The sequence below is a fragment of the Athene noctua genome, chromosome 5, assembly GCF_965140245.1.
Source record: "Athene noctua chromosome 5, bAthNoc1.hap1.1, whole genome shotgun sequence".
Lineage (NCBI taxonomy): Eukaryota > Metazoa > Chordata > Aves > Strigiformes > Strigidae > Athene > Athene noctua.
Genome location: NC_134041.1, coordinates 24,369,263 through 24,396,064, shown reverse-complemented (window position 1 = coordinate 24,396,064; position 26,802 = coordinate 24,369,263). Strand labels below are relative to the sequence as shown.

Sequence of the window (26,802 nt, the reverse complement as noted above, 5' to 3'; positions counted from 1 at the left end):
GGTCAGACAATGTAGCACATTAGCTTTAATAATTACTCTTTGAGCAAGGCTACTTAAGTTGCTGCTATAAGGCTGAAACGCACTTCTTTTCATGGTTGTGTATTGACTGTATATGCACCAGGAAAGCAAAACTCAATTCAGTGCCTCTTGTTTTCACTGCAGCGCTCTCAGGGAGAGCCTACTTGCTGACATTTTCTATCCATCTGTTCTTATACCAGCTGTGTCTTTTTGCATTTACTCCACTGATTTATTTATGAAGCAAAAATCTAGAGGCTTCCTCTTCTAGTCTTTGTTCTGTTAGGCCAAGCAAGCCAAGCTCTTTCATAGACAGTCTCTAGACTTGGGGGCTCTTCATACAGCTTCAACCCCAGACCTCAACGGCTGGTGACTAGAATGAGACAAAGCATCCAAATTAGGTCTTTTGCAGCGTTGTTGGCGTTTCCGTGCTTGCACGGGAAATGTTTAGCTGTTCAGTGCGGGAGGAAGAGCTGAGGCGAGCCTGAGGGGCTGCGGCTGCCGCCCGCCCCCTCCCCTCAGCGCCTCGTTTCCCGCCTCCTGCTCGCCCGCCCGAGCGGAGGAGGGAGGGTGGGGATCGCCCCAAGGGCCCTGCCGTCCTCCCTCCTCCGCCTCGCCGCTGAGGCGGGGCCGGGCCGGGCCGGCTCCTCCTCTGGCAGCTGCGGGCGTTGGCAGCGGCACAGGCGGTGCCTCAGCCCGCGGGAGCCGAGGGGCGAGCGTCCCGCTGCCCGCACCGCACGCCCCCGCCATGTTCCAGCTCCTGCGAGGCTTCGTCTTGCCGGCGGCCGCCTGCGACGGGAGCAGGGATGGCGACTCCCGGTACGCTAACCTCTTCAAGAAGCTGGACCTCAACGAAGATGGGAGGGTGGATATCGCCGAGCTCCAGACGGGCCTCCGGGCCATGGGCATCCCCCTGGGAAAAGAGGCGGAGGAGGTGAGAGCGGGCCGGGGGCGCGGCGGCCCTCCCCCTGTCCTCAGCCGCTGCGGCCTTTCCCTGATCGTGGGCCGCTTCGCCCTGGCGCTGCCTCCCGGAGGAGCAGCCGCCTGCGAGCGGTCTCTCTCCGGCAACCCCCGGCCGTGCGGAAGGCGCGGCGCGGCCTGGCCGCCCCAGCCCGTGAGGGACGGGGCGCTGCCCGGCTGGCGCTCGCCGGGACGGCCCCGGAGCCGAGGCGGCGCGTCGAGGGCTGCTCCAGACCCGGGAGCCGCATCCGGGGGCTTTGGGCCGCTCCTGGCCGGCGCCGAGCCTGCCTTCCTCCTCCCCGGTGACGCCGTGTCTGCCCAGGGCTGTAAATGAAGGTTCCCGAGTGCGAACGCTGTGAACAGTACGGCTGTCGGCCGTTCCGTTGCCAAGTGGGCACGGCCGAGTTTATTCATCATGTGTCGACTTTTTACTTCCTTTATCATACTGGATGGCAATTTACACTTTTTGTCTGTCACTCCACCTTTGCATAATCTAGGTCCGAACAAAATAAACTTTGCTTCGGGCAGCAGGTAAGTAAATCAGCGTAACAGTAGGTTGCAATATCCAGAACTAGTTATTGAAGCTCAGTCTCTATGAACACGCGGACATGGAAATTATTCTTCTTGGCATGGGCTGTGCCCAGTGCCAAGGCCCTTCTATTTAAAAATGCACACTTGCAACAGTGGCCATCAAACTCCAAAACGGCATGTGCTCTGTGCTGTGGATTCTGCAGTGATTGGGTTGGACTGACAGATTTCTTTGTCCTCAGTTACCAGTGTTGTGACCTCACAAATCAATAAAAGTTGAAACATCAAGCATTCCAGTGCAATGCTGAGTTGCTCTAGTAAATCTGACCTGTACCTGGAAAAGAAACTTCTCTTTCTTAGTTGTTCTCAGTAATCCTCAGGGATCAAAATATAAAATCGCTTAATGCGCAAATCTGTAGGCCTGAGTATTTCTGTGGTAATGCAAGTCTGTGCTGAAAAGGCACACGTAGGTTTAGTTAGGCTGAACAGCTACGGCTGAGATCTGTGCCAGAGCTATTACCGTAACAGTCCTGTTCTTTGTTTCAGTATAAAGAATGGTTAGATGGCATTCTACTGCCTGTACTAGCTGTTGCATACTTTCTGAAAGAGGTTCAGGAAAGTGAACCTAAATTTTGACTGCAGTGTTATGACATATGTTGCGTCAATAATTAAATTTCAGTGACCTTATACTAATTGTGGGACACTGCCAGTTCTTTCCCATGGTCTCGTTATTTGGTCTCTGTTTTACCTCTTTTTGGTATATTTAATTCTCTGTCTCATATACTTAATGGAGAAGTATCAAGCAGGCCTCTTGAGTTGAATGATGCTTATCTGAGAGTATAAATGAAAGCATTCCTTCACTTTAATATTGCTTCTGATCAAAATAATCTTTAAAATAAGTACATTTTGTGTTCTCAGTTTTAGGTATTTAAGGGAGGGATGGTTTGGCCTGTTTGCTTATCCATGAGAGTTATCTGTATTAAGAGCATGCTAGTTTCAAACTTCAGTCACACATTATATACAGATTGTTGAAAACCTGTTGTACCAGTTTGACTGTAACAATTTTGGGTTTTAGTTCCATTGAACAACAGGGGAACAGATGACCAGTTAGTTTTCTGGTGTTTAGCAAGGGTGGTCTTCCCACACAATTCACTGAAAACCCTGAGACCCAAGTGGCGTGCTTCTGAAGTTTTGAGCAACTTCGAATTGAAATTCCAAGTTCTTTCTCAAGATTGGTGTGTAATGCCTTTCATTAATACTGTACATCTGAGTATCTGTCAGACTTCTCAGTTGCTACAGGATAAACTGGAAGTGAAAGCCATGAAATCAATAGAGGTAAGCTAGACTTACCTGTATGTAATGGAGAGCAGGAACTGGCTTCTTTTAGTTGCTTAAGAAACACAGAGTAAACAAAATAAACCATGAGTCATGTTGCACGTTTGAGAGGTGGAAGAATTGTTGGAGTGCACTGGAACTTCTATATACCCACTATTTTAAACTTAATGGTGGCACAGTTTGAACTAGAAACTAGATTTTATATATAGTCTAGAGTTTATATAGTATATATTTTATAGTATATATATAGTCTATAGTTATATATAGACTATATATGTTAATAACTAAACTTGTGATAAGAGAGCCTCAGTAAGATTTGTGTCCAGCTTTTTCCTGTCTTTACGTAGCTAATCTGCTCCCTGTACTTTATTGCAGCTCAAAGCTGCCTTTTCTCATTTGCTTCAAGCTCTAAAGTGATGTTGAATTGAGTAAAATGTCTTTTTACTACTTGGTAAAAAGGTGTTTTATTCATGAAGTCAGATATTGAGTCATTGTATTTTGTGTTTGGAGAGGCGGAAGTAGTCTTATAATTACTAATAACTAATGAGTAAGGAAATGAGATGTGGAAACGTTACACAATGTGGCAGCTACTGAACTGCTCAGCCCTGCCAACATAGTGGCACTACGGGGTGAGCAGACCTTGGGGTATCCTAAAGCAGAGCAGGCTTTGGTGCATCACAGCTGGGTTGGGGTCTCAGGCCTTGCACTGTTGTGTTCTAGATGCAGGTGTGGGTTAGGTTTTGAAAAATATGCTTGCAGGACTGGCTTCCATTGAATGGGATGAAATCCACGTACACAGAGCGTTGGTCACTACTTCTGGGGGGCATAGCTGCTTCCTGGCTAACTCCTGGTAAGGGACCATGTGAGTGTTACTATGTTTCACTGCAAAGTCAGTTGGCTCATCCCAAGTCATTATTTTCAGGGTATAAATTAGTGTTTGTGCTACTAGTATTTCCTCTTGAAATGTAATTCCTTTCTAGAAGGTATGTGCACATCTTTAAAAGATACAAAGTTGCTGTCCATTTAAGTAATAGACTGCTGGTATGCTCTTTTTATTTCACTTTTCATCAGTTCTCTTGGCAGTTTTATTAATGTTTAATGTATGATGAGACATTCTTTTAGGTGAAGTAACACTGTAGGTAAGAGAATTGATGTGAAACCATGTGGTAAGCTTTGGAGATACGTTGCATATCCCTGTAAGGAAGAATCATTTTTTCCTCATAGCAAGGCATCATAGCACAACGTGACAGAAACCCCTAACTTTGTGTTCTACTTGACCTGTCTCCTGTCAGTATCTGACAGACAAAAGTAAACCAGTGGAAAATCCAAAATGTGTGCTGCTCAGAGGCTGCCAGGATGACTCCAGTTTTATATAGTAGTATGTTACCCACTAGGAATGGGTAACTTTGCAAAGCTTTACAAAAGATTCCTGACATAATACATCAACACCTATGAAGAAAGAATTCAGTGTGGTGACAGTATCAAACAGTGCTCTACAAGCAACATTAACAGCTATTTTATGGTCACTTTGATTAATGGACTTGTCCAGTAGAGATACAAAATAGATGCTGGGATCAGATCTCAAATGATCTCATCCTGTGTCTTCAGAATGCCGTGAGTCTCTTAGGCGGGAGTACCATAAATGGTGCGAGTGGTTATATGAAGTACTATTTTTGTTCACACTTTCCTTCTGTTGCAATCAATCCTTACAGTAAACCTGTAGGAGGCAAACCCCGTATTTCAAGCTTCAGTTTGTGGTGGGAACAGCCAAGCATTCAAATTCAGGTACTATTTATACATTGAGTCCTGGAGCTAGGAGTAGAAAGATGTTATTGAAATGAATAACCACATACTGGAAACAATATAATGGTCTTATTTGGACTGACTCCCCGTCGGGTTTTGACATAAGTCTTCGGCTACGTTAAGGCTCCTTAAATGAAGAGAGAGAGTGATGAGGCACCTCTGTGTGGTGGAAACAGGGCCCAATGAGACTAAATTCTCGGCAATCAGAATATGGTCTGTTTAGAGTCATCGACTGTGTTTATGAAAATTTTAGTCCAACAAAGTCTAAAAATACTCAGAACACTTGAAGTGTGTTGATGCATTTAAACCAAAGAAAATTGAGAATTCTGTCAAGTGAGGCAGGCCCCCCTGCTGTGTTACAGTGCTGCATCTTGGTGGGAGAGGACGGGTGAGAACAGGGCCAGGTGTGCATTGTTTCCTCCTGTGCTTTTCTCTGGCTTCTAAAAACTACAGCTAGGTAGTGCTTCAGAGCTTGAACTTATTGTAGCTGTTCTTAGTCCAGAAAGCACAGTCTTGTTTAGTGACTGAGCTAAATATGCCCTTGAACATTTCTCCACTGTTTTATTAAGGTTTTGGCACTTTTGTTAATTTTGGTAACTTCCCTTACATGGCAAAATTAGAAGACTAGTAGACCAAGTTAATGGAAGCCTCTTCATTATGTTGTAGCTTGGCTAGAAACGTACAAAAAGCACTCATTACTTTGGGAACTTCTGGGCATATTTGATCACGCAATATCTACTCTTAGAAATTATTATCAGACATGATACGCAGATTCAGTCTTATAAACTTCAGCACTTTCATGTCTGTGTGTCATTCTTTATGTGAAATGAAGCTTTCTCTGACCTTAATAGTATGCCAAAAAACAGTACTGTAGATTTAGATAGGCATCTTCAACTTTTTACCAAAACAGATGTCATGTCATGTGATTGTAGAAAACTAGAACCACTTGGTTCCTTTAAATTTTGCTTTTCAGGTCATAGTAGGTGTTACAATTATGTCTGATTATTGTAATGGAATTGTAAAATACCACAAACAGCTTCAGTAATGTATCTGACTTCTGCTGTAAGCAGACATGACATGTAAGTCATTATTTGATTTCAATGTGTACAATTTGGGAATCTTTTTAAATGACACTGTGCTGTAGTTTCCAAGTCTCCATATGAAAGAGCAAGATGAATATGTTTGTTTTCACAACGCTTTAAACATCCAAGGAGATAAAATTAATTTTTTTAATACTAACTTGATAGGTTTTTCCTGAACAGTGACAGGGTACAGTGAATGATTAATTCTTCCTCTTGTTGCTGCAAAGTGCAAGAATGCCAGGCACCAAATATGGGAACCCCCACCTCTGGAAGATCTCTTAACTGCGTGTTGAAATGCTTTGCTAAGTCCCTGTCTTGAGACAACAGTGTGTCCCAGGTAAACAAGCAAGGTAAACTGGTTAACCTTTTAAGGTGACTATAAGGTGGGGATGCCTCTGTAGCAGAACAGTCTTATTTAATGGAAAAAGTCAGTCTACAAAGTCAAAAATACAAGTGTAACTTGCAAGGAATGATGAATGAAGGTACAAGGGATAGTTTTCATCTCCCATTTATGCCGTTTTAGATTCTTCAAATCTAATTCACAGCTATGAGTTGAGAGAGTTTATCCAGGTCCTGAGGGAGCAGCTTCTGCAACGCACATTGGAGAACATACTCACAACTTCCATCTCTTCCTTGTTAGGCTCCTTTTGTAGAGATTCTGTTACCTGCCATGGACCACTGAGAAGACCACTGCTAGTGCTTTCCTGTTGCAGGGAAGGGGAAGCTCTGCAGCAGATAGCAACATCTCTGCCACTGTCAAGGGTGCGAGTCTGCTGTACTGCCATGGGGGACTCTGTTCATGTCTGTGGCAGGTTTAAAGAACCTGCTTGGGTAGTGTTTATGTGTTGGTAGTATCCTTTGTGAGGGAAGTGAATAAATATGAATGCAGCCCTTCAACTAGTTGTGAGGTCTTTAGAGGCAGTGCAAATTACTGTTTTGCTCAAAATGCAGCGCTGTATTGGATTTCTGGAGGTTAAGTGACAGTCTAGTTTGTTAGTGTGTTATGTAGACTCACTGGTTAGGGTATAATGCTGTGTGGACACATCCTCCGGCCCTTTCCCTGCATGCTGGATTTATCTCCCAACTGGTGCAGTTTGACAAGACTGACTTTAATAATCTTTACTACTGATTTTTGGGTTATCATTGTGTGTCACAAATTTGTGCAGTCTTGACGGATATAAATAGGAAAAGGACAACATTTGTTTTTAGTATTGTAGGGTACGTATCCAGTAAAGAGAGAAGAGGTATGTACACTTGAGCCGTGACTGAATTTGGCTTCCAATACGATTACAGTATAATAACTTAAAATTGTAGAATGCAGAGCTATGTGAATGACTGGCACTAATTATTTTGGAGGTGAAGAGGGAAAGAACAGGAGAAGGGGAGAAGAGGGGAAATGAATATTGTGATTGGTTTTATATGTAGTACCTTTGGTTTTAAAAGAAAATATGAAATTTGTGAGTGTCCAAAGACATGATGCTGTTCTTACTGTGGTGCTGGTGTTTTTTCTGTGCAGTATTTGTAACTGTGCCCTTTGGAACTCTAGTCATAGATTGCAGAACAATGACTTGCTAATTGCACCAATTATATATCTTTAAGTGTTGTTTTTTAACTCATGTATTATAGATGGCATGATAGGAAGCCAGAAACACCCAGTAACTTCTTGATGGATCACTTCCTTTTAAATATTCTTTACATTATCTTAATTAGCTGAAATAACAAGCTAATGAATAGGTGATTTGTACTGAGCAGCCCTACCTTCCACACACAATTCAGTTTTGTAACCAGAATGTGAAGGCTTAGCACAATACTCAATGATACTAAGTGATATAAAAATTAAACTGTGAATTTAAAAGTATACATAAAAGCATTAAAATTTCTAGTGTCCTGCATTCTCTGTCTTTACGTTGTAGCTATAAAAGTGTTAAAGTTAATAACTTTGTCACAAAGTAATCTAATAATTCATCAGGCTGCTTACAGAGCATCAGGATTTTGAGGGTATATAAAGCCTGCCTGTAACTTCTGATTTTTTTTTTTTTCAACAGACCTGCTGGTTTATGTTTCCACACCAAATACAGAGGTCTTCTGGAGGCGTAGGAATTCAACACTGCAACATGTTTTATATAATTGAGAGACTTGAAAATAAAATTCTTCAGTATTTCAGACTGCTTGTGGCCTTTCACTTTGGTGTTGCCTTGCTGTGCGTGACTTCGACAGCAGCTGTATTAACAAAATATACGACAGAAAAAGAACAAAAGTAGCAGAATTATAAAAAAAAAAAAAAGAAAGGGAATAAGAAGAGAAAAGAAGGAGGGAGCAATGTCATGACCAAATAGGTCAGCACAGGAGCATTGTAGTCAGTATATGTGAAGGCCTGTAGTATTAAAAGGAAAGATCATCTATCCATCTTCCTGTATCTATCAGTAATTAGCAATTCTTTATGTGGTTACCATTTAATTTTATCTAGTGAATTATGTTTATAGCTTGGGGTTAAAGTTTTTAAACAATGAGAAAATAAATTACATGCTTTGAAAAACAAACATTTTCATCTTGGGGCTGGGCCTACATAAAGGTGAGGTGATCCCACAGTAAGTCTGTAAACAAGAAAGGGCAGGTTTTACGTGGCAGGCACACTGAACATTGTTTCCCAGGACTTCCAAGTGAGGACTGGCATCTAGTTTGGTTCCTTCTCTATTGTTGTGTGCCTATTTTAAAATGCATCTATTTCTTCTCCATCAGAGAAGTTGGTGAACCAGGAAGTGACACGGTGACAAGTTGTAACTGTGCAAACTCTGGTAGTATATGAAATGCAGAACAGCAGAGTTGGATTCCTTGTTGAACTGAAGTGAGGGTGATTGAATATTGGAACAGGTTGCCTGGGGAGGCTGGGGTATCTCCATCCTTGGAGATGTTCAGTACTCAATTGGATGTGGTCCTGCATGACCCCATCTAATTAGATGTAATTAGACAGGCTTTGAGCCAGGGCTCTGCTCGATGGCCTCCAGAGGTCCCTTCCAACCTGAATTATTTGATGCTGTGGATGAGCAGTTTGTACCTGGGAGTTAGTGTGCCAGGCTCCCCACAGAAATCAGGTACACATCTTCCTGCTGGCTATGCCCACAGGGTCTATAACCCTCCATGAGGGAGTTTCTGCTCTCCAAGAGGAAAGCAAGCTCCTTTCAGTGTTACTGTTTGTTCCACAAACTTGCAAATTACTGGTTTTAATCTGAAAGTTTAACACCCACATAATTAGTACTTTTGATAAACAGCAAGAGGCTTTTGTTTATGAACTTTTAGATTTGTAATGCAAGAAAAATGCATGTGCCTGCTGAGGAAAAGTACGTTTTTGTTCCCTGACACTTATGTTTTGCTGCACTGAGAGTGGCTGAGACTGCTGTGAAGTCTGGAAAATAACTAAAAACAGGAGTAGGGAATGTAGAGTATGTTTGTGCCTATTCTTTTCTAGTTGTTGCAATATGAAATCCGCTCATTTGACAGATGAAAGGTGCCCCCCTTCACACATGCTAATTGCTAGCTCTCTAAACCTCCTAGGAATTTCCGTTTTCTTTGGCTCACATCATCCTCAGCAGTGGAGGTTTTGTAATTAGAATTTAGTTAAAGTTTTGTCATACCTGTGAGCCAGAACACTACCTTCCTTGTTCTGTGTTTTTGTTTGTGTAGTTCAGATAGCAGTAGGGAGTAGTAACAATTTGTGTTGATTAGAATTTCAGGACAAGAAGTAATGGCCTTAAGTTGTGCCAGGGAAGGTTTAGACTAGATGTCAGGAAGCATTTCTTTACAGAACGTGTTGTTAGGTTGGAATGGGCTGCCCAGGGTGCACCAGGGTGGTGGAGTCCCCATCCCTGGAGGTGTTCAAGAGTAGGGCCGACATAGTGCTGAGGGATATGGTGTAGCTGGGAACTGTCAGTGCTAGGTTAATAGTTGGACTGGATGATCTTTAAGGTCCTTTCCAACCTAGTTGATTCTGTGAATTCACTCAAAGTGTGTGTATGACTGCCACATAAATTAATTACCTCTTCTCAGTAGCTTGTGGGAGTCTAGCAGGACACCTGGATCTTGCAGTATGAGGTGCCATGCGGGGAGTACAAGATGGATTGAGATTGCAGTGTCTTTGAGGGGTGAACTCCTTCCTGGCTAAAGTAATTTTTAATGGTGTTTTTTGGTTTGGGTTTTTTTTATGTTTGTTTAGGTTTTGTTGAATAATTACACTGTGAGCCTTAATTTCTTGTTAGAAGGTTGTGGCCAGGAATGCATCCATAAACTTCAGTAAATATGGACTCTTTTTTTTTGTAATGGGAAATTCTGAACAGCCCTAACCATATTAGCAAGGGTATGAAACTGAATTGATGGAGTATATTTTTGTTGACAGGTTTTAAATAGAAATTACAATGAAGCCAGACTTAAGAGTATACTAAGAACACCATTTTTCTAAGCTGATACCAAACACCTTTATCTAAGTATGCGGTAATTTAGGTTGATTTTATTGTGCATAACTTGCTGTATTATGGGAGGCAAACAATTTGCTGCTTATTTCACTGTGAAGTACCATATCATTTTCCTCCCTTCCATTGAGAAATCTATGATAATCTTAGGAATTTTGTTTTTTTGAGATTATACATTTAAATATATTTCTTTTAGTAGAGGGATAGGACAGATAAAGGAGGTAACATAAATGTGTTCAGATGTCTTCAATTTTTTTCAGACACCTGCAATAAATCCACCAGTTTTTAACTTTCTTTAGTTTTTGTAGGCTAGAACTTGTTGGACTTAGGTCTTCTGAGGACTTCTACTAATTACAGTGGAGTAAACAAAATGATTAAAACCAGATTTTGCAGATTAGAACAGTGGTGCAAATCTTGTTGAGAGTTACTTTATTCAGAAACTACAGTTGTGTGAGGCAGTCTGCAAAATAGTTTGGCACATGCTTTTCATGTACCCTGAAGTGCTCTGAAACTTACTGCAAATTAGTGAAGAGATTGTGCTGCCAGGTTGGTCTCCTGTCTGTCTGGTACAGAGTGCTGCCCCTGTAGGATTTTACACAGGGAAACCACAGGGACTAATGCCCAAACAAAGAAACTAGGCATAATTTCCCCTTAAATCTTGTGTTCTAGAGCAGGGGTTTGGGGTGGATTTCCCTGCCCTCTTCCTGTGCATCTTGCCAGAGGAGATGGAAGTGTGAGAGTGGATGGAAAGTGCCGGTGGGGTTTGCTCTGGGCCTTGCCTCTCCTCGGCCCTGCTGTTCTCTCTGCAGCCCTCCATGCGTGGAGCAACCCTTGCTGTGGCATAAAGCCCAAGCTAATAAATCCTGCAGAGTTTGTTAGTCTGGGCTTCGGTCTTTGGGTTTTGTCTTTGCAGACAAGCCTCAGCAGTTACAGAATTTTGCTTGGGGGACTGCTGTAATTTTCCTGTTTTAAAAATGTTTTATGTTTTCACACAAAAAGATGGTAAAGTATTCTGGCCCTTTGTTGATGGAGAAGTGTATGCTTAGGCTGTATTTCAGACTTGTTTCCTGCAGTGATGGTAATTGTATACTATTGTACATGTAAAAGTTTCTTATCTGCAGGACAGTTACTAGGAAACATGAAAAAATGGAAGATAACTGTGCTTCTCCTTGTTAGAAGTCTGTTGTCTGTTTTAAATTTTTGTCAGGGCTTCAGTCTGAAGCAGAAAGCCCTGCCTTCTCAAACCCTGAGGGGTGGAAGTGCTGGTCAGGCAAGACCTTTGTACTTTTGTTGGTCAACAGTTAAACAGTTAATTGGTATTTGTATTTTTATCTTCATAATTCCTAATTAATAGACCACTGGATTAAAGAGGCTAGTTAAGACTGTATTTGTTCAATTTTACTGACATACTTACAAATTTCATGTATAACCAGGAAAGTCACAGGCTTAAAGTTGTTTTCTTTCCTGATTTTGTCCTGACCCTGTGTGCCCACCTCCAACGCCCTCCCTGCCCTCCCAGTTATTTCATACCTGTAGGTGTAGTTTGCCAATGCTGGTAAGAAACCTTAAAATCTTTGAATAGGAAAATGATGTAAATAATAAATAATGCTTTCTTAAGTCTGTCTTTGCTGCTGTTTTTTTTTTCTTTATGAAAGTACTGAATGTGCGTTAAATTCTGAAAACAAAATACAGTTCTGAAGTGTATGCTTGGGTGTTTTCCTGATTTTACTCCCAAAGTGACTAGTATGATGCTTTTCTTAAAGCTGGGGCTGTGCCGTGCTGCTGTAGATTTGTGATCTGTAATTTGGAAAAGTCAAATGTTGAATTTTCTCTCAACAGAAAATTTTTAAAGCTGGAGATACTAACCAGGATGGACAGCTAGATTTTGAAGAATTTATGCAGTATCTTAAAGATCATGAGAAAAAGATGAAACTGGCATTTAAGAGCCTGGACAAAAACAATGATGGTATGCCTTGATTTATTTTCTTTGTTCAAACATTGTTTGCAGACACTGTGCATTAAAAGTTATCTTCATTTATATTCTTTGCCTAAGCTGGAGACAAAAAGTTGTCAGTATGGAACCCTTACTACTTCTCCTTAATAGGATCATAATTATAGTTTACTATAGATTGAAATAATAAATTATTATAGTCTCTTTTCTTTTTTATTATCTTCCAGGTCCATTGATCTGGGGCTTTTTGTTCCCCAGATGGAGAAACTATAAGGAAGTTTCTAAGTATCTATTAAAGATAAAATAATTTTTAACTCACTGAATGTTTGCATCTAATTTGGTTGCATGATTTTAATGTACTTACCTTTGCTCCGTCCTTGTAGTAGACAAAGTGCACCATCTGTGTTTAATTTAATTTTAAATCATCTTTGCTATTATTTAAGTGTTACAGTGTAACTTAGTGAGTTCCAACGTGTAACGTGTATTAGGCTCCATGTTCTTAACATGTAGCTTTTTTTTTGATTGTTTCAAGGAAAAATTGAACCATCAGAAGTTGTCCAGTCCCTCAAGATATTGGGTATAAGCATTTCAGAAAAACAGGCAGAAAAGATCCTGCAAAGGTCAGAAATTATTATTTCTTGAAGTATTCTAATTCTAAGCTTCTTCGTATTGTTAATTATCATATTTTTGTAATTCAGAGAGTAGGATAAATGGGATTATAACCTCGAAAGCTGTTGGTACCTTCAGTGGTGTCTTTATAGGAATTCTCACATATTCCATGTGTTCTTGGGTGATAGTAAGTCTAGTCGCTGTTTGAACTTCTGGTTCTGGGAGGAGAATGTTATCTCATTTCCCTGTAAATGTTGTTGATAGAATGAAGCATTATATTATGTTTTTAAATGGAATATGTCAGATACACTTGCATAAGAAAAGCATAGTATTGAAAGGCCATGGCAGATTCAGCCTCAAAGTCTCTATATTGAATTTACAGTCAGTTGTTACTGATGTGATGGCCAATATTAAAAAAAAAAAAAAGGCAACAAAACAGGACAAAACCCCATCCCTGCTACTATTTCCTTATGTGGTTTTGCTCAATTTCTTTTCAGTATTGATGCTGATGGGACAATGTCAGTAGACTGGAATGAGTGGAGAGATCATTTTATGTTTAACCCAGCTACAGACATTGAGGAAATAATTCGATATTGGAAACATTCCACTGTAAGTTCAACTTTTCTTTTAACTTAGTGCAGCTCTTAAGTTCATCTCTGCTGTGTTGATTTGCAATATTGAATATTTGCAATACAGCTTCACAGTAGTTCTATTTAAAGCGTACCTGTATTTAAGATTGTTTGGTTTTCCTTTTCACTTTGTGCTGTACCATTTACAGGAAGGATAGTGTCACGTGAGTTTCTTCTGAACAGAGAACTTAATGTAAACTTTGGCAATTAATTATCAGTAGTTCTTAGGAAGGAATCCTTTTCTTCCTTTGGAAATATTCCACAGAAAGATAATAACCGCAATATTAAATTATTTCGTTTTCACAATACAGTACATTCTTATGTTCAGTGCTTTTGCTGTGTTGAAACAAATTACCGAAACATTTTAACAGTTTCTTATGTTGAAATTAGTTCAGTATTTGCCTTTATATAGTAACATTCTCATAAAATCACTGGTGTCATTAGTGATCTTCTATGCACATGTTCTCACACTTTTGTGCTATAGAATTTCATTTAGGAATGACAATATACAGCAGTAGGCTATATACTGTGCAGGTAATTTTTTTAAATTACTATTGAATGGAGCTCTTGCCACCTGTGACTTACCACAGTGACTGACTTGAAAGAACAAATAATAAGTAAACCAATAGTAATCCTGTTTACTAAGTATCCTTCCTGTAGATTATTGGAATAATCCATAAAGTTAGGTGAAGACAGGTTTCTTTGAATATAGTGAGACCATTTATATCTTCAGGGATTAGTCAGCATTTTTATAATAAAAAAATAGTTTATGAGATCTGAAAGCTTTGATTGTTTCACACTGTACAACCTCAATTCAGAAATACTTGCCAAAAGGGAGTTAGCTCCCTGTTTGCTGACGAAAACACTTGAAGCACTGCTATGAGATCAAATAGTCCTGGTCCTAGTTTACTTAGTGGAAAAAAACCCTTTACTGTAATAAAATTCTTTGTATTACTGTTATTAAACATAAGAATTTTTTTAAAAAAATATTGTTATGGAATGTCGTTAGTTACCCCAAGAAACAATTTTAGTAGTCTCTTGTGATCTTCCAGTGTTGCAGTCAGCTGATGACCCTGTTATCACAGCAAGCAAAATCCAGCTATATGGCAACACAGCTGGTGTTTCAGATAAGAGTAGATGTGAGACCTCACGTGCCTGGCTGGCATTGACAGCTCTTCCAATTCTGTTTTTATTGTAAAATTTTAATTGCTGTCAGACTCTTCCAAGCCAATAGCTGCATTGGCATAGAATTTTAATGAGTTGGTAGCTGTGGTCTTTCTGTTATAAACACCCTCAAATTAGCTTTTTTTCTTAGTTGTGTTTAGGGCTCAGGAGACACAAGGTTTAAACCCTGGTAGATATACGATACGTACTATCTCTAAGAACATTGAATTTATATTTTGAGAGTTCTGGTTGATCTTTTGATGGTTCCATGTAGTTGAGCAATTGATGACACCTTACTTGGAAATGATGAATGTCAGAAAGATGAAGGGATTTTCCTATTAATCTGTTCTGTGTTCAATATCCATAATAGTTGGTGCTTATCCTGTTTGTCTGGTGGCTGTATCTATAATCTGCATATCACCATTCTTGTGTTCCAGATGACCAAGACAGCTTTCTGTCTATTTAACAGATAGGGAACACAGCATAAATTATGGACATGGTGTCTAGAATTAAAATCAGTAGTAGCTGAAAAAAGTTTGTCAGTTAACATACTTTCTGGTCAGTACTTACCAGTTATTAAAACATTCTGCTTCTTTATAGGTTTAATTTATGCATAATACTGGCATTGCGTTATCTATGGTGTATTTTTTCTCATATATGATGGTTATAAATTATGTGAAGAGCAGAGACTATATTTAAGTGATATGTGAGATTCCATAGTCTTAGGTCTTGGACAGGTTTATTGCTAAAGCCTATAGTAATGTTCTTCTTTGATCAATATGAATGGTAAAACAAACATGCACCTTTTAATGAAATTTCAAACTTTCACAGCTGAAAAAGTCATTAATGTGTCTTTCAGTGTAACTGATTATAAGAAAATGTATAAAGCATTAGTCAAACTTGTTGTTTTGTAAGATAATACACAGCAGTTACCAGAAATAGAAAATTCTGATATATCGGCTATAAAAATGCTGCTTTAAAATGTTGGGGAGGGGAGAAATCCCACATATGTGTGAATAAATTACCGTGTGTGAGAGAAATCTCTTGTTAGCATCCTTAGGAGATTATCAGACTAATCCCAGAAGGTTGTCTGCTGAAAGGTTGGCTGCAATATGAGCATTTGAGCTTTAGTGCTGACTGTAAAGGTCTACTGATCGTGACAGAATGCCTTTGTTTGGGCCATACTCAAGGCGGAAATTTGTCATAATTTTTAATGATGATGGTGCAGTGTTTGAAATGGTGGGTCTGGGGTGTTATTGCTCATTACCTGTGTAGAAGTGCTATTGCATTGCTATTAACCGAAGAAGTGAAATTCATTGAATAGCAATAGCAATCCATAGCAAGTTAATTATAGAATGTAAACTAGAGGTAATTTTTATTTTTAACTAGCATTTTATTTACATATTCTCGGTGGTAGGTTAACTTGGAATTGGAACTGCTGATGAAGTAGAGATGATGGAATGAGATAGTTATTTTTCACATCTTTGCTTTGGATTCTAATAGGTGTTGGATATAGGAGATAGTTTGACTGTTCCAGATGAGTTCACAGAGGAAGAGAAAAAGACTGGACAGTGGTGGAAACAGCTGTTGGCAGGAGGAGTGGCTGGTGCTGTCTCTCGAACGGGTACAGCACCATTAGATCGCCTTAAAGTGATGATGCAGGTAATGTTCAAGAACGTTTTAGTTTCCAGTGTATTGCTTCACTTTTTAGAGAGCTGTTACAGAAAACTGATGGCCAAACACAATATGTAGATGATGGAGGACTAGTTATGTTTTGAAAATTTCCATATTTGTATTCATGAAAACTGTCTTTTCCATATTGACTGAAAAGTAAACAAAATATTATAGTACTTGTGCCACTAAAATAAGATTATTTTTTTTCTCAATGGTAGATGTGATTTTGCTACTTGATACGTTTAAGCAATTTAATACTTAGGTGATGAGTTTTACAGTCTAATCAGAGCAATGTTCCTTACTGTGACTTTGGGTTTTTTTTAGGTTCATGGTTCAAAATCAAACAAAATGAATATAGCCAGTGGTTTTAAGCAAATGTTGAAAGAAGGTGGTGTTCGATCCCTCTGGAGGGGAAATGGTGTAAATGTTGTGAAAATAGCTCCTGAAACAGCTATTAAGTTCTGGGCTTATGAACAGGTAGGATGATAAATCAGGAAGGAAAATAATGGTAAATAAAATACTGCATCACTCTCACTGTTTATTATTTGCACTGTTATATTATATAGGAATTCTTATAATGGTATTCTGTTAATAGATGTACTTGATGTTAGACAGATCTTGCCATTGTATTATAAGCAGTGTAAATAAACTAAATCTGTCATACATCTTAAGCTGTCCTCCAGTCTGCATAGCTTCATATGGAGTACTGTATTAATATCTAGTCTGTTGCTTCAGAGTGACAACCACCAAAAACTTAGCACATTATGTTAGCTGAACTTATACAGGATTCTTTTTAAGTCAGATATCATTGTGCTATGTAAGATGCCCTCATCCTGGATTTCAGAGTTATATTTACCTCTGAATCAGCTTTAAGCATCATGTTAAGGCCTAATCCTCCTTTGGAAAATGAACTCCTGTTCTTGTGTAGTTAAATGATCTTTATTTTTCCTCTGTGGGACTTGCTAGTGCCTTGAGTAAGACTAAATGAACACATTGCACATCTCTGCACACCTATCAAATAAAGGCAAGAAAAAGTCAAGCAAACTTTGGGATATCGCAGAACTGAACGGCAGATTTTGATGCCACAGAGTAACCTTGAGCACATTATTTCTTACTCTTGCTCTGCCTTCTCGGAGCTGATGGCGCATTCTTGCATGACGGTGTCTCTGTCTTGAATGAAACAGTATGTAGAGCTCTCTAAGAGTCTCTGAACAAGGTAGCTGATCTTTGATTCTTTGACTGGAGAATTGGATCTGCAAAGGAGTCGGGTTCCTCTGTTATCTGGGGGCCATCGTGTGGGTACCCTTGCTTTGGTTGTTTGTACAATACCTGACAGTACTGTGGTGGCTGAGGTGTTTAAAGGATTCTTGCAGGCTGGAGTATGTATTGTATTCTTGAGAATCTTTGTCCACAGAGTTGCAGTGAGTATAGTGCTAAATTTGTTGGTTTAGTAAATGTAGCTTTAATTAATGAAAAAGTAAGTACAGCTTGAAAAACCATCTTGTGCTGTATTCCTGCCTCTTGTAGTAACACTTGCCTTTCCTAAAAAGTGTGTGATGTTTATTTTATGTGTTTTGACTATACAGTATAAGAAGATTCTCACTAAGGATGATGGGAAGTTAGGCACTATTGAAAGATTTGTATCTGGTTCTTTGGCTGGAGCAACAGCACAAACTTCTATTTATCCCATGGAGGTAAGTGACAGACAATCTGCTTCTATTGGAGACTGCCAAATGTCTGGTTCATTTCCAAAGTAAAATCCATTTTGCTCTTGAAAGTAGTGTAGGAATTCCTTTATATTCTTATATCCTAATTATTTTTACTTTGAATTTCCTTTCAGAATTTCAGTACTAGGCATTTTAGAATATACTATGTCCTAATAGATACTTGTAATTTTTCTATATATTTGGGTGTATAATATTGTCTAAAGCAATCTTTGAATAAAACCTAGTTCAGGGAAAAAATAATCTAAGAACACATTTAAAATTAAGTACATGTTCAGGTATTTTCTAAATTCAGCATAAGTCTTTTTCCCACTGTATCTAAGCAAGGAATGGTCTTGTCTGTAGCAGAATTGATGAAGTTCTGTTGCATTATGGTTGAGAGCTGGGTCTGATTAGGAGATCAGTATGGAGGGAGGATATAACAGCTACAATTGAGTTGGGTGGTTTAACTGTTACTTCCTTTGTAGGACATATTCATATGTGGTACTATACATGTTGCAATTTAACTAGAGTTAATATATTAACTACTCTAGGGTCGCTATTTCACATCCTGCTTTTTAAAAATAGAAGTAGGATGTACTTCCTTTACTGCTGGTTCCCCAGAAAGTTTATCTCACACAAATACCTGGAATAGATGTTGGGTCTGGGATTAAACCAACGCCAGTGTTATGATTTGGAAGTAATGGAAAATGTAACCTAAATACCTTTTTCACAGGGACAGGTGTCAGTAGAAATAGAACTTACTTGGTTTTATTGCTGACAGTGATAATGATCTCGCTTTACATAGCATCCTTGCTGTTAGAGCTGCTGAATCACAGCTAGCCTGAGTACAGAGATGGGTTAAGTTATACAATAACTGAAATGTTATGTAGATCATCTGGATTATACTGATCAATGGAGACAGATGAACTATTCTACAATAAGATGCTCTGATCTTCCTAACAAAGATATAATACTGTCCTAGAAGTGTTTTTTAGGGTATTTCTAAATAAAAGAGAAAAGCAAAGTGTCAGGAAACTCCTGAGGAAGCTGCAGTCTTATAAGGCTTTAAAGTAGGCCAAATTCTTGCTCAGGAAATTCCCTCCGTGGTTTCTTTTGGATACTGTTATTAATTTCTTTGTCCTAAGATGCTTTATAGATTTGTCTGCATTATTAATCAGACGCTGGGTTTCAGTAGCGAGACGTAATCTTTACATCCCTTAACTATCTCTCAGAGTGTCGTGATTTTAGAAAGATTATTTTCTTGATATACTTTGCTATTCTCAGATCAGAAATGTGATCTGCTAGTATGTTAATTCTCTCACTTGTTCTTTAGCTAATGTTTCTATTAAACATTGCCCGCGCTGTTGCCTTCAAGTTGATCAAAAATCTGCCTCTTGTAATCAAAAAAAGAAAGCTAAAATGCAATCTTAAAAGGCTAATAATTTGTAAGCTAGTGTGTGGTAGTATGTGCGCTACTCTGCACTAATGATAAACCTGAAGAAGCCTACTGCTAACAAAGCCTTAACCATAGTCATCACAAAGGCGATCTGAAGTACAAAAAGGTAAAGCAGTTCCAGACAATTGAATAAGCAGAGAGATGCTGTGTTTTCCTGTCTTTATAAAATAAATTAATTAATAGGTATGTAATTAAGGCTACTTTTTTTTCCCCTTTAGGTTTTAAAAACCAGATTGGCTGTGGGTAAAACAGGGCAATATGCTGGGATGTTTGACTGTGCTAAGAAAATCTTAAAAAGAGAAGGTGTAAAGGCCTTCTACAAAGGTTATATTCCTAATATTCTGGGTATAATTCCTTATGCTGGTATTGACCTTGCTGTTTATGAGGTAAGTTTAGATCACTGAATGCATGTAGCTTTCATTAGTTAATTTACGAAAAGGTTAAACATTCTTTAAAATACCTGTATTATTAGATTTGTAGTATGTTTGTAGTATTGCAGTTGCCTTCAGTTTAAAACAGACAAATGAGAATTTCCACTAATCTTACTAGACTTAAGTATTTTTCTTTGGCTGCCCCTCCTGGAGGAATGCCTGTGCTGATGGGCCCTTACATGCAACTACCAAACAAGAAATCTACTCATAAGGCAGGATTATATAGACCTTGGCAATACAACGTGCTTACATACTTAACTAACCCCGTTGGATTGGAACATACCCCTTCTGTAGCAAATACGGGCCTTAAAAACCTGATATGATATTCCTTTATGTTATATATCCCGCATTTATGATACTCAATGCATTTTTTTTTTCCATTTTCTCTGATTTATAATTGGATTATAGTGACCTGAATTCCATGTGTTTGCGCATGTTGCCAGAATTCTTTGTGGCTGACATCCAGTTGTGAGGAGTTTGAAACACAGCTCGCTTTCTTTTCAAGAGGAACTGGCACCTTTTAAACCCATCAACAACATTTAAAATGTTGTATCTACCTTAGATGCTAGGTGTTGCTTCAAAGTGTGTTAAGTAACTCAGAGGCATAGGCTAATTTTTTTCTAGTCTAGACAAATTTTTCGTAAGACTGCAGCAGTAATCAGAATTGCTTGAACAAACATTTTCAAGTCAGTATGGAAGTTCTTTTCTACAGTTTGCATCCTTGCAAACAGCTCCTTGCACACAGACGTGCACAGCTGTGTGACCTTTTATTGCATCCTGTGGGGTGCTGAGTTGTGTTTGCCTCCTCCTCCCCCTGAAGTATTCACAGGTCTAGAACGTGGGCACTGTTCCTGCTGCTGGATCTTTGAAGGATTTGTCTCCTAGGCCCTAGCTACTGTAGTCTGGTTCAAGTCCTTACCTGTGTGCTAAGGTGTTTGCCTGTGCACTTTAAAAGTAAGAATGTAGGACTGTCTAGTGAGATCGGTGCTTTTCAGGATTGAGCCTATAAGATTAATTATTAATAAAGATGTATTTATTTACTTTCTTGAATGCAGATCCCTTGTCTGATTACTTAATTTTATATCTTGGCAGCTGTTAAAGAGTACATGGCTAGAACACTATGCATCAAGTTCCGCTAACCCAGGTGTTTTTGTCTTATTGGGATGTGGTACAGTTTCCAGCACGTGTGGGCAGTTAGCCAGTTACCCTCTTGCTCTCATCAGAACACGCATGCAGGCTCAAGGTGAGTCTTGTTGTTCTGTGTGGTCACATCAAAATTGTGTCATTTGGGATAGCTATAGCAGAGACATGGGAATAAAAAAAAAACAACTTGGAAAACCGAGGACTTACCTGGAAAATGCTTCTTAACATTGGTCCCTTTTCCCTATTAGCCCCAACATTGTTCTTCATCATACTCGAATCAAGTGTAACATTTCAGACACCAATGTTCTGTGCTCTGAGAGCCACATTCCATATAAAGCTACGAGGCCAAGAACTCCTGTTATAGTCTGCAAGCACTCTTCTAAAATTTAGAATGTTTTCTAAATTTTAGAGGCAAAATGAAAAGGACTTGCATCATCCTGTGAAGGTGGACATCATTGTTTGCTCTGGAGGACGTTTCATAAAGACAATTTCATAGCTGAGATCTCTGCTTGATAAGTTTGTGCACAGACTTAAGAGTAAGAGCCTAGATTTCCAAAGGAATGTAGGTGGATAATGCTTTTCAGTGGGATTTAGACACATGGATATCTCTCAAATGTCTGGGATTAAAGAGATCTCTCTGTGAGGACTCAAGTTTTAATCAGTGGCCCAAGAGGTGACAGTAGGCTCACCACCCAGGTGTTTAAGACTTGCTTAAGAATTTTAATAACAACCACAACTGTTGTAACACATTGTCTTTTTTGTTCTAGCCTCAGTGGAAGGAGCTTCACAGCTAAACATGGTTGGTCTCTTTCAAAGAATTATTGCTGCAGAGGGAATCCAGGGACTTTACAGGGGCATAGCCCCTAATTTTATGAAAGTGCTTCCGGCTGTCAGCATCAGCTATGTTGTATATGAAAAAATGAAGCAGAATTTGGGAATAGCATGAAATGAAGGAAAAAGGTGAGATGCTTCAAATGTTGTTGGAAACACTAGAGCAAAAATGATTTCTGAAGTAATCTGCTTTCACAGTCAGAGACTGATCTTTGTGGAGAGATGCTGCAACTTCTACTTTTGCCCTGAAGTGGGAAGAAACTTTCTTAAATACTAGTTCACCATTTCTAAAGAGATACCTATATTGCACTTTAAAATGTCACTGAGTTTAAAAAAAAAAAAAACAAAAACCCAAGAAACTAAATCAGCAATATGTTTATGTTTTCAGGAAATCATGCATATTTTACTCATTGGCTCTTTTTTTTTTTTGTATTTGTCTTCTCTAAATGTGTATTTGGCCTGGAGCAAACCAAAGGTAGGAGAAGTTTGTACTGCCTTGATACTGAATATATGAAAGGGACTTTTTGTTTTGTCATGCTGCCTATACTCATGCAATTCACAGGCAACATTTTGCACACCTAAAAGTTCACTTACTGTTAATATTTTTGAAGATTTAATGTTAAGTTTGTAAGAAATAGGATCTTAGATACAGACAAGGGTGGAGTAACACATTAAAATGTAGCCCATCACCTTTACCTTCAGGCTGACCTTTTTTTAAATTTTATTTTTATTTAAAGAATAAGAGCCTGAGAAACTGCTGTTCCGTGGTATCAGAATACCTCAAATGGATTTATACCGTACTTTGTAATGCAATCAGTGATTTTTATAACTTGCTTCACTGAATCTGCTTTTCATTGCACAATTAACCGTGACAAGCTTTGGGTTACAGCTGCATGTTTTAGGAACAGAAAAAGCTTGGCTGCTAGATTCATTCCATACAAGTGCAAGTTGCTTTTAAAAATGAGGTGGAGGATCCAGTATTAAGCTGATTATAATACAGCCAGTAGCGGAGCTCATCATAGCTGCCTTAGAGAGAAATGCTTCTCCCTCTGAGTTTTTAGCCAATAGAGGGTTGCATTATTATGTGAAGTTTTACAGGTTTGTCTGTGAGATAAATTCTCTTTCCCTCACAGTATTCTGTGCACGCTGGCTGTGTGTGTGAAATTCAGATAGTAAAATACTGAAGCGTTTTGTCCAAGTGACCAAATGGGACTGCTGATCTCAGGTGCCCATCAGATTGATGTTAATGAAGCAAGCAAAGCAGGTACACAGAACTTGATAGTGCTTGCGAAACAGCTTCTCCTCAAAAAACAAAGCAGCGCTTCTGCAATACAAAAAGTTAGGTATTTCCATGTACAAGTACTTCCAAAGTGACTTCCTTGGTGGGCAATGGGGGGCACAGAGGTGGTGCCACATTTCAGTTGCCTTCAGGCCTGGACACTGAAATAGAGTGACAGTTATTGCCAAGCTCATTTGTTGGGCTTTTTCTGGTTCCTGCAAGGTGTGGGGTCTTAATCTTGGTGCATTTGAGATTATACTTACTCTGACCTTCTAAAAGAAACTGCTCTTCGACCACTTCCTGAAATTGGATTACTGAAAGAAGAACTTTGTTTGTATAAGGTCTCTCTTTCTTTCTTTCTTTTTTTTTTTTTTAAACAAACAAGTAAGCAAGCAAACATAAATAACAGCCTGAACATCCCTTGTTCCACATGCTATTTGGGCCATATTCAAACAACATTCAGATGTAAATCTGTGTTCAGTGCTTCCATGGCTGGTGTTTATTCTCCATAAACTGATATATAACAAGTCCATAAAATTTGTATTATAAAATGCTGTTTTACAGATTTCAGAAAACAGCAGCTTTAGCTGTGTCTTTTGGCCTTCCCTTTAGGGAAACCTTGGACTCTGCACTTTTTTTAAAAAACATAAAGTCATTCTATCCAAATCATCCATATGTACAATGCCTTTCTGATCTGAATGTTTCTTGGCTTTGCCAATATTCTTGTATCTTTGTGGGATTTGTGAAATCGGTTCCCAATCATTTTGTTTGACTGTGACCAATAAGCAAATGTGTGTGCGTGTGGTGCAAAGATGACTTCATCAGTGTCTATCTTCTAGACTTGCTCCATTTTGTTCATAGTGTGAAAGTGCCATTATGAGTGCTGAATATTATGATAATGATGTTTTCAGATATTGAAAAGACGGGATCTTTCAAATTTCATTTTTCATTATGTGCCTTTATGATGACTGTGTTCAATTGTGTATTCTTTGTCTCTTAAACATATGTTTACCTTTTTAGCTGTATAAAACTACCAGTTTCTAATAAATGTTTGTTTCCTTATCTGGCTGGAGTGTCCTGATATTTTTCTTTTTATGGCCTGATAGACAGATGACACTTTTTTATTGCACTATATGCATTATACTCAATGTCAAAAACAAAGGTAATTTATCTAAAAATAAGTTTGATTTGCTCTTACATTGATATTTGAAAACCTAGTTAGAGATTATTCGATTGTCATCCTGTTTAAAACTGTAGATGTCTTATCACTTAATGGAAGATCACATAATGTTTAGTGTTTTTGTTTGCTCATTGAACAGTATTACACCATGATTTGCTTCTGTGTATGCTGCATGACAGAACTCTTAATGTTTATCTTGCTTTGATGTTAATCTTCCTTGTTAGTCAATGGACCAATACAAAATCTTTTGTATTGATTTAATTTACTCTGCATGTATAGCATAGCTGTCCTACTAAAGGCATGCTCAGTAGCCAGCTTTGAGAATTTAGGAATTTTTCACACCAATCCTTCAGATGTTGAAGATAATTGTAAACAAATTAGGGAGGCTTTTCTTGTCTCTGATTCCTGCAAATACAGTTCTTGTAACATAAGATTTAGAAGTTTCCTTTTAAATAACAGAGAGGTAGATGCTCTGTGTGTGATTCCTGACAAAATGAAAAATCTGACAATTCTACTTGAGGCAAGGATGCTTTTAACTGGAAATTCTCTGCAATTGGAAAGGCTGGGCTGTGAATGATGTCTCTCATGATAATCATAACTTGAAGATGTCTGAGTTAGATGATCCCCTTCTCCCTTCCAAAAAGAAAATCTAAACTACAAAATGTAGCACAGGTATTTAAAATAGCTTTCAAGTTATTCTGTTGGGAAACTAAAATCTGCAGTCTCTTTATCAAAGACTGGTCCTGATAAGATGCTTTTTTGATGTATGGGAGTTATTACACAGAGCATGCATGATGTTTGGCTTTTGAAACGGCTCAGATCTTCAATGCACGTAGTACCAGTGTTTCTAATTGTTTGCAACTGCGTGCAGCTTGTGTTAAAATAACACTGAGGCAGCAGAAACACACGGACAGGCAGTCTGTTTAGGACAGAATACTTCTCTCCCTTACAAAAGTATTTTTACTACAATTTTGAAGTTTGTTTTGTGTTGGCCAAGAGAAATAGAATACTAACAAGTATCTCAACTGTTTCTTCAAGCTTGTTGCTTTAGTTTTTAGTGTATTCCACCAAAATGTTTCATAATCTGTTGAAATAGTGTGTTTCCGTAATGCATTCTGACTTCTTAAATTAGTGGTGACAGATTTGTAGGTTGCTGATTACTTTTGCCCTTTGTCTTGACAAGTTTAGTCTGAAACTTGCTTAATTCTACAGTCCAGAAAAATCTTTTACATTTCCTCTGTATCTTATCTTTTGCTAGGTGTTTGGTATTTTTCAAAATGTATGCAAAGGTGGGGCCTGTAGATCATATAAAAAATATTGCCATACAACTTGCTACTGTCTCTTTAGTTAAAGAAACCAAGGCATGAAGAGGATGTAAATCATGTAGAGTCATTGGTAAGCTGATAAGAGGTTCAGGAATTGTGCATCCACATCCAGACTGATCCCAAACAATTCTTAGCTTTATCTGGGCTGTTTCTTTCTATGCATAGGCCTATACATAATGGGCCCAGAAGATAAAGGAAAAGCTTTATTTGTTTTCCGTTCAAGATGTATGTGGGGTGCAACTGCTCTTAAGTAGCAGTAATGCTAGAAAACACCCCAGAAATGGCTTGGAATTTAAAATAGGGCAGCCAGTGTGTGTCTTCCCCTCTTGCCTGTGGTGGGCTTCCTGGTAGGATATGCCTGCAGCTGTGGTGGCAAAGTTGAAAGGTGTGACTATGGTAGATGAATGGGTACTCCTGCCATCTTAAACTAAGCCTTTTGCTAACATACTTGACCTGTAGTTTAGCCCTTGCTCTCACTCTCTCTCGAAAGCAAATGCCATGTGGTTTTTAATAGTTACTAGCTTGTGTTGTGCATGAACCAGTGTCTCCCTGGCGAGCCTTAACAGCTCCTCTGTTCTGGCTGTGTTTGGAGGAAATGTGCCGATACAGATTGATTTCGAGCAGTGCCATCTACTGTCATGTTGTAATACTGATTTGTAATGAGGAACAGCTTTGAGCATTTGAGTTCATCCCTTGGGGTTATCTCTGCAGCAAAGGAAAACCAGTTTACAGCAGCGCAGCATAAACTCATCTGAGCCATGTTTTTAGTGGTGATTGTGGCAGCGTGACCTAACACAATGTATGGGAGCAATGCACTCAGGTGTGAGTTAAAAAAAAGCAAGAATCGGCATCTCTGCTTTGGGTAAGGTATTGAAAGAATCTATACTGCATATCAATTGGCATGGCTATTTTTACTTTTAATGAAAAACATTTGAAATAGAAGATAGAGTCTCTATAATGTAATTTTCTTTTAGCTTTCATAAAATGATTGTTGTGTGTCAACATCCTTTAGTTTCTCAGTAAGATACACTAGCATGGAGGATAAAAGTTCTTTAACCATCCTTACTGGCATATTGCTAAAAAAAGATTGGTATGAAACTGACCTGATTACTTCTGAGGAATAAAAATGCTATTCTGTATTTCAATATTTTCTAATTATGCTGGTATCAAGATCCACACCTTGAGAGTGCCATGTTTTCATTTCACAACATTAAAACACCATGTAACCCAGTGCAGGA

At 38.8% G+C, this 26,802-nt stretch overlaps 1 protein-coding gene and 1 long non-coding RNA gene across 3 annotated transcripts; both read left to right on the top strand.

The window, feature by feature from the left end:
* The first annotated feature begins 72 nt into the window (after positions 1 to 72).
* Positions 73 to 24,121, top strand: SLC25A24 (solute carrier family 25 member 24). 2 transcript variants are annotated; one of them, XM_074906710.1, is made up of 11 exons: positions 73 to 949; positions 12,026 to 12,152; positions 12,670 to 12,757; positions 13,244 to 13,355; positions 16,043 to 16,201; positions 16,538 to 16,690; positions 17,800 to 17,907; positions 19,594 to 19,761; positions 20,899 to 21,049; positions 21,717 to 21,909; positions 22,256 to 24,121. In XM_074906710.1, exons 1-10 carry the CDS (start codon positions 764 to 766, stop codon positions 21,893 to 21,895), a joined length of 1,431 nt encoding a protein of 476 aa, XP_074762811.1. In that variant the 5' UTR covers positions 73 to 763; the 3' UTR covers positions 21,896 to 21,909; positions 22,256 to 24,121. The 2 variants fall into 2 exon arrangements, with proteins under 2 accessions (XP_074762811.1, XP_074762810.1); XM_074906709.1 differs by having other exon boundaries at positions 21,717 to 24,121.
* Positions 6,072 to 7,886, top strand: LOC141960735 (uncharacterized). Its single transcript, XR_012633688.1, has 2 exons — positions 6,072 to 6,485; positions 7,769 to 7,886. It is a non-coding gene; the product is annotated as an uncharacterized LOC141960735 (long non-coding RNA).
* Positions 24,122 to 26,802: the final 2,681 nt, after the last annotated feature.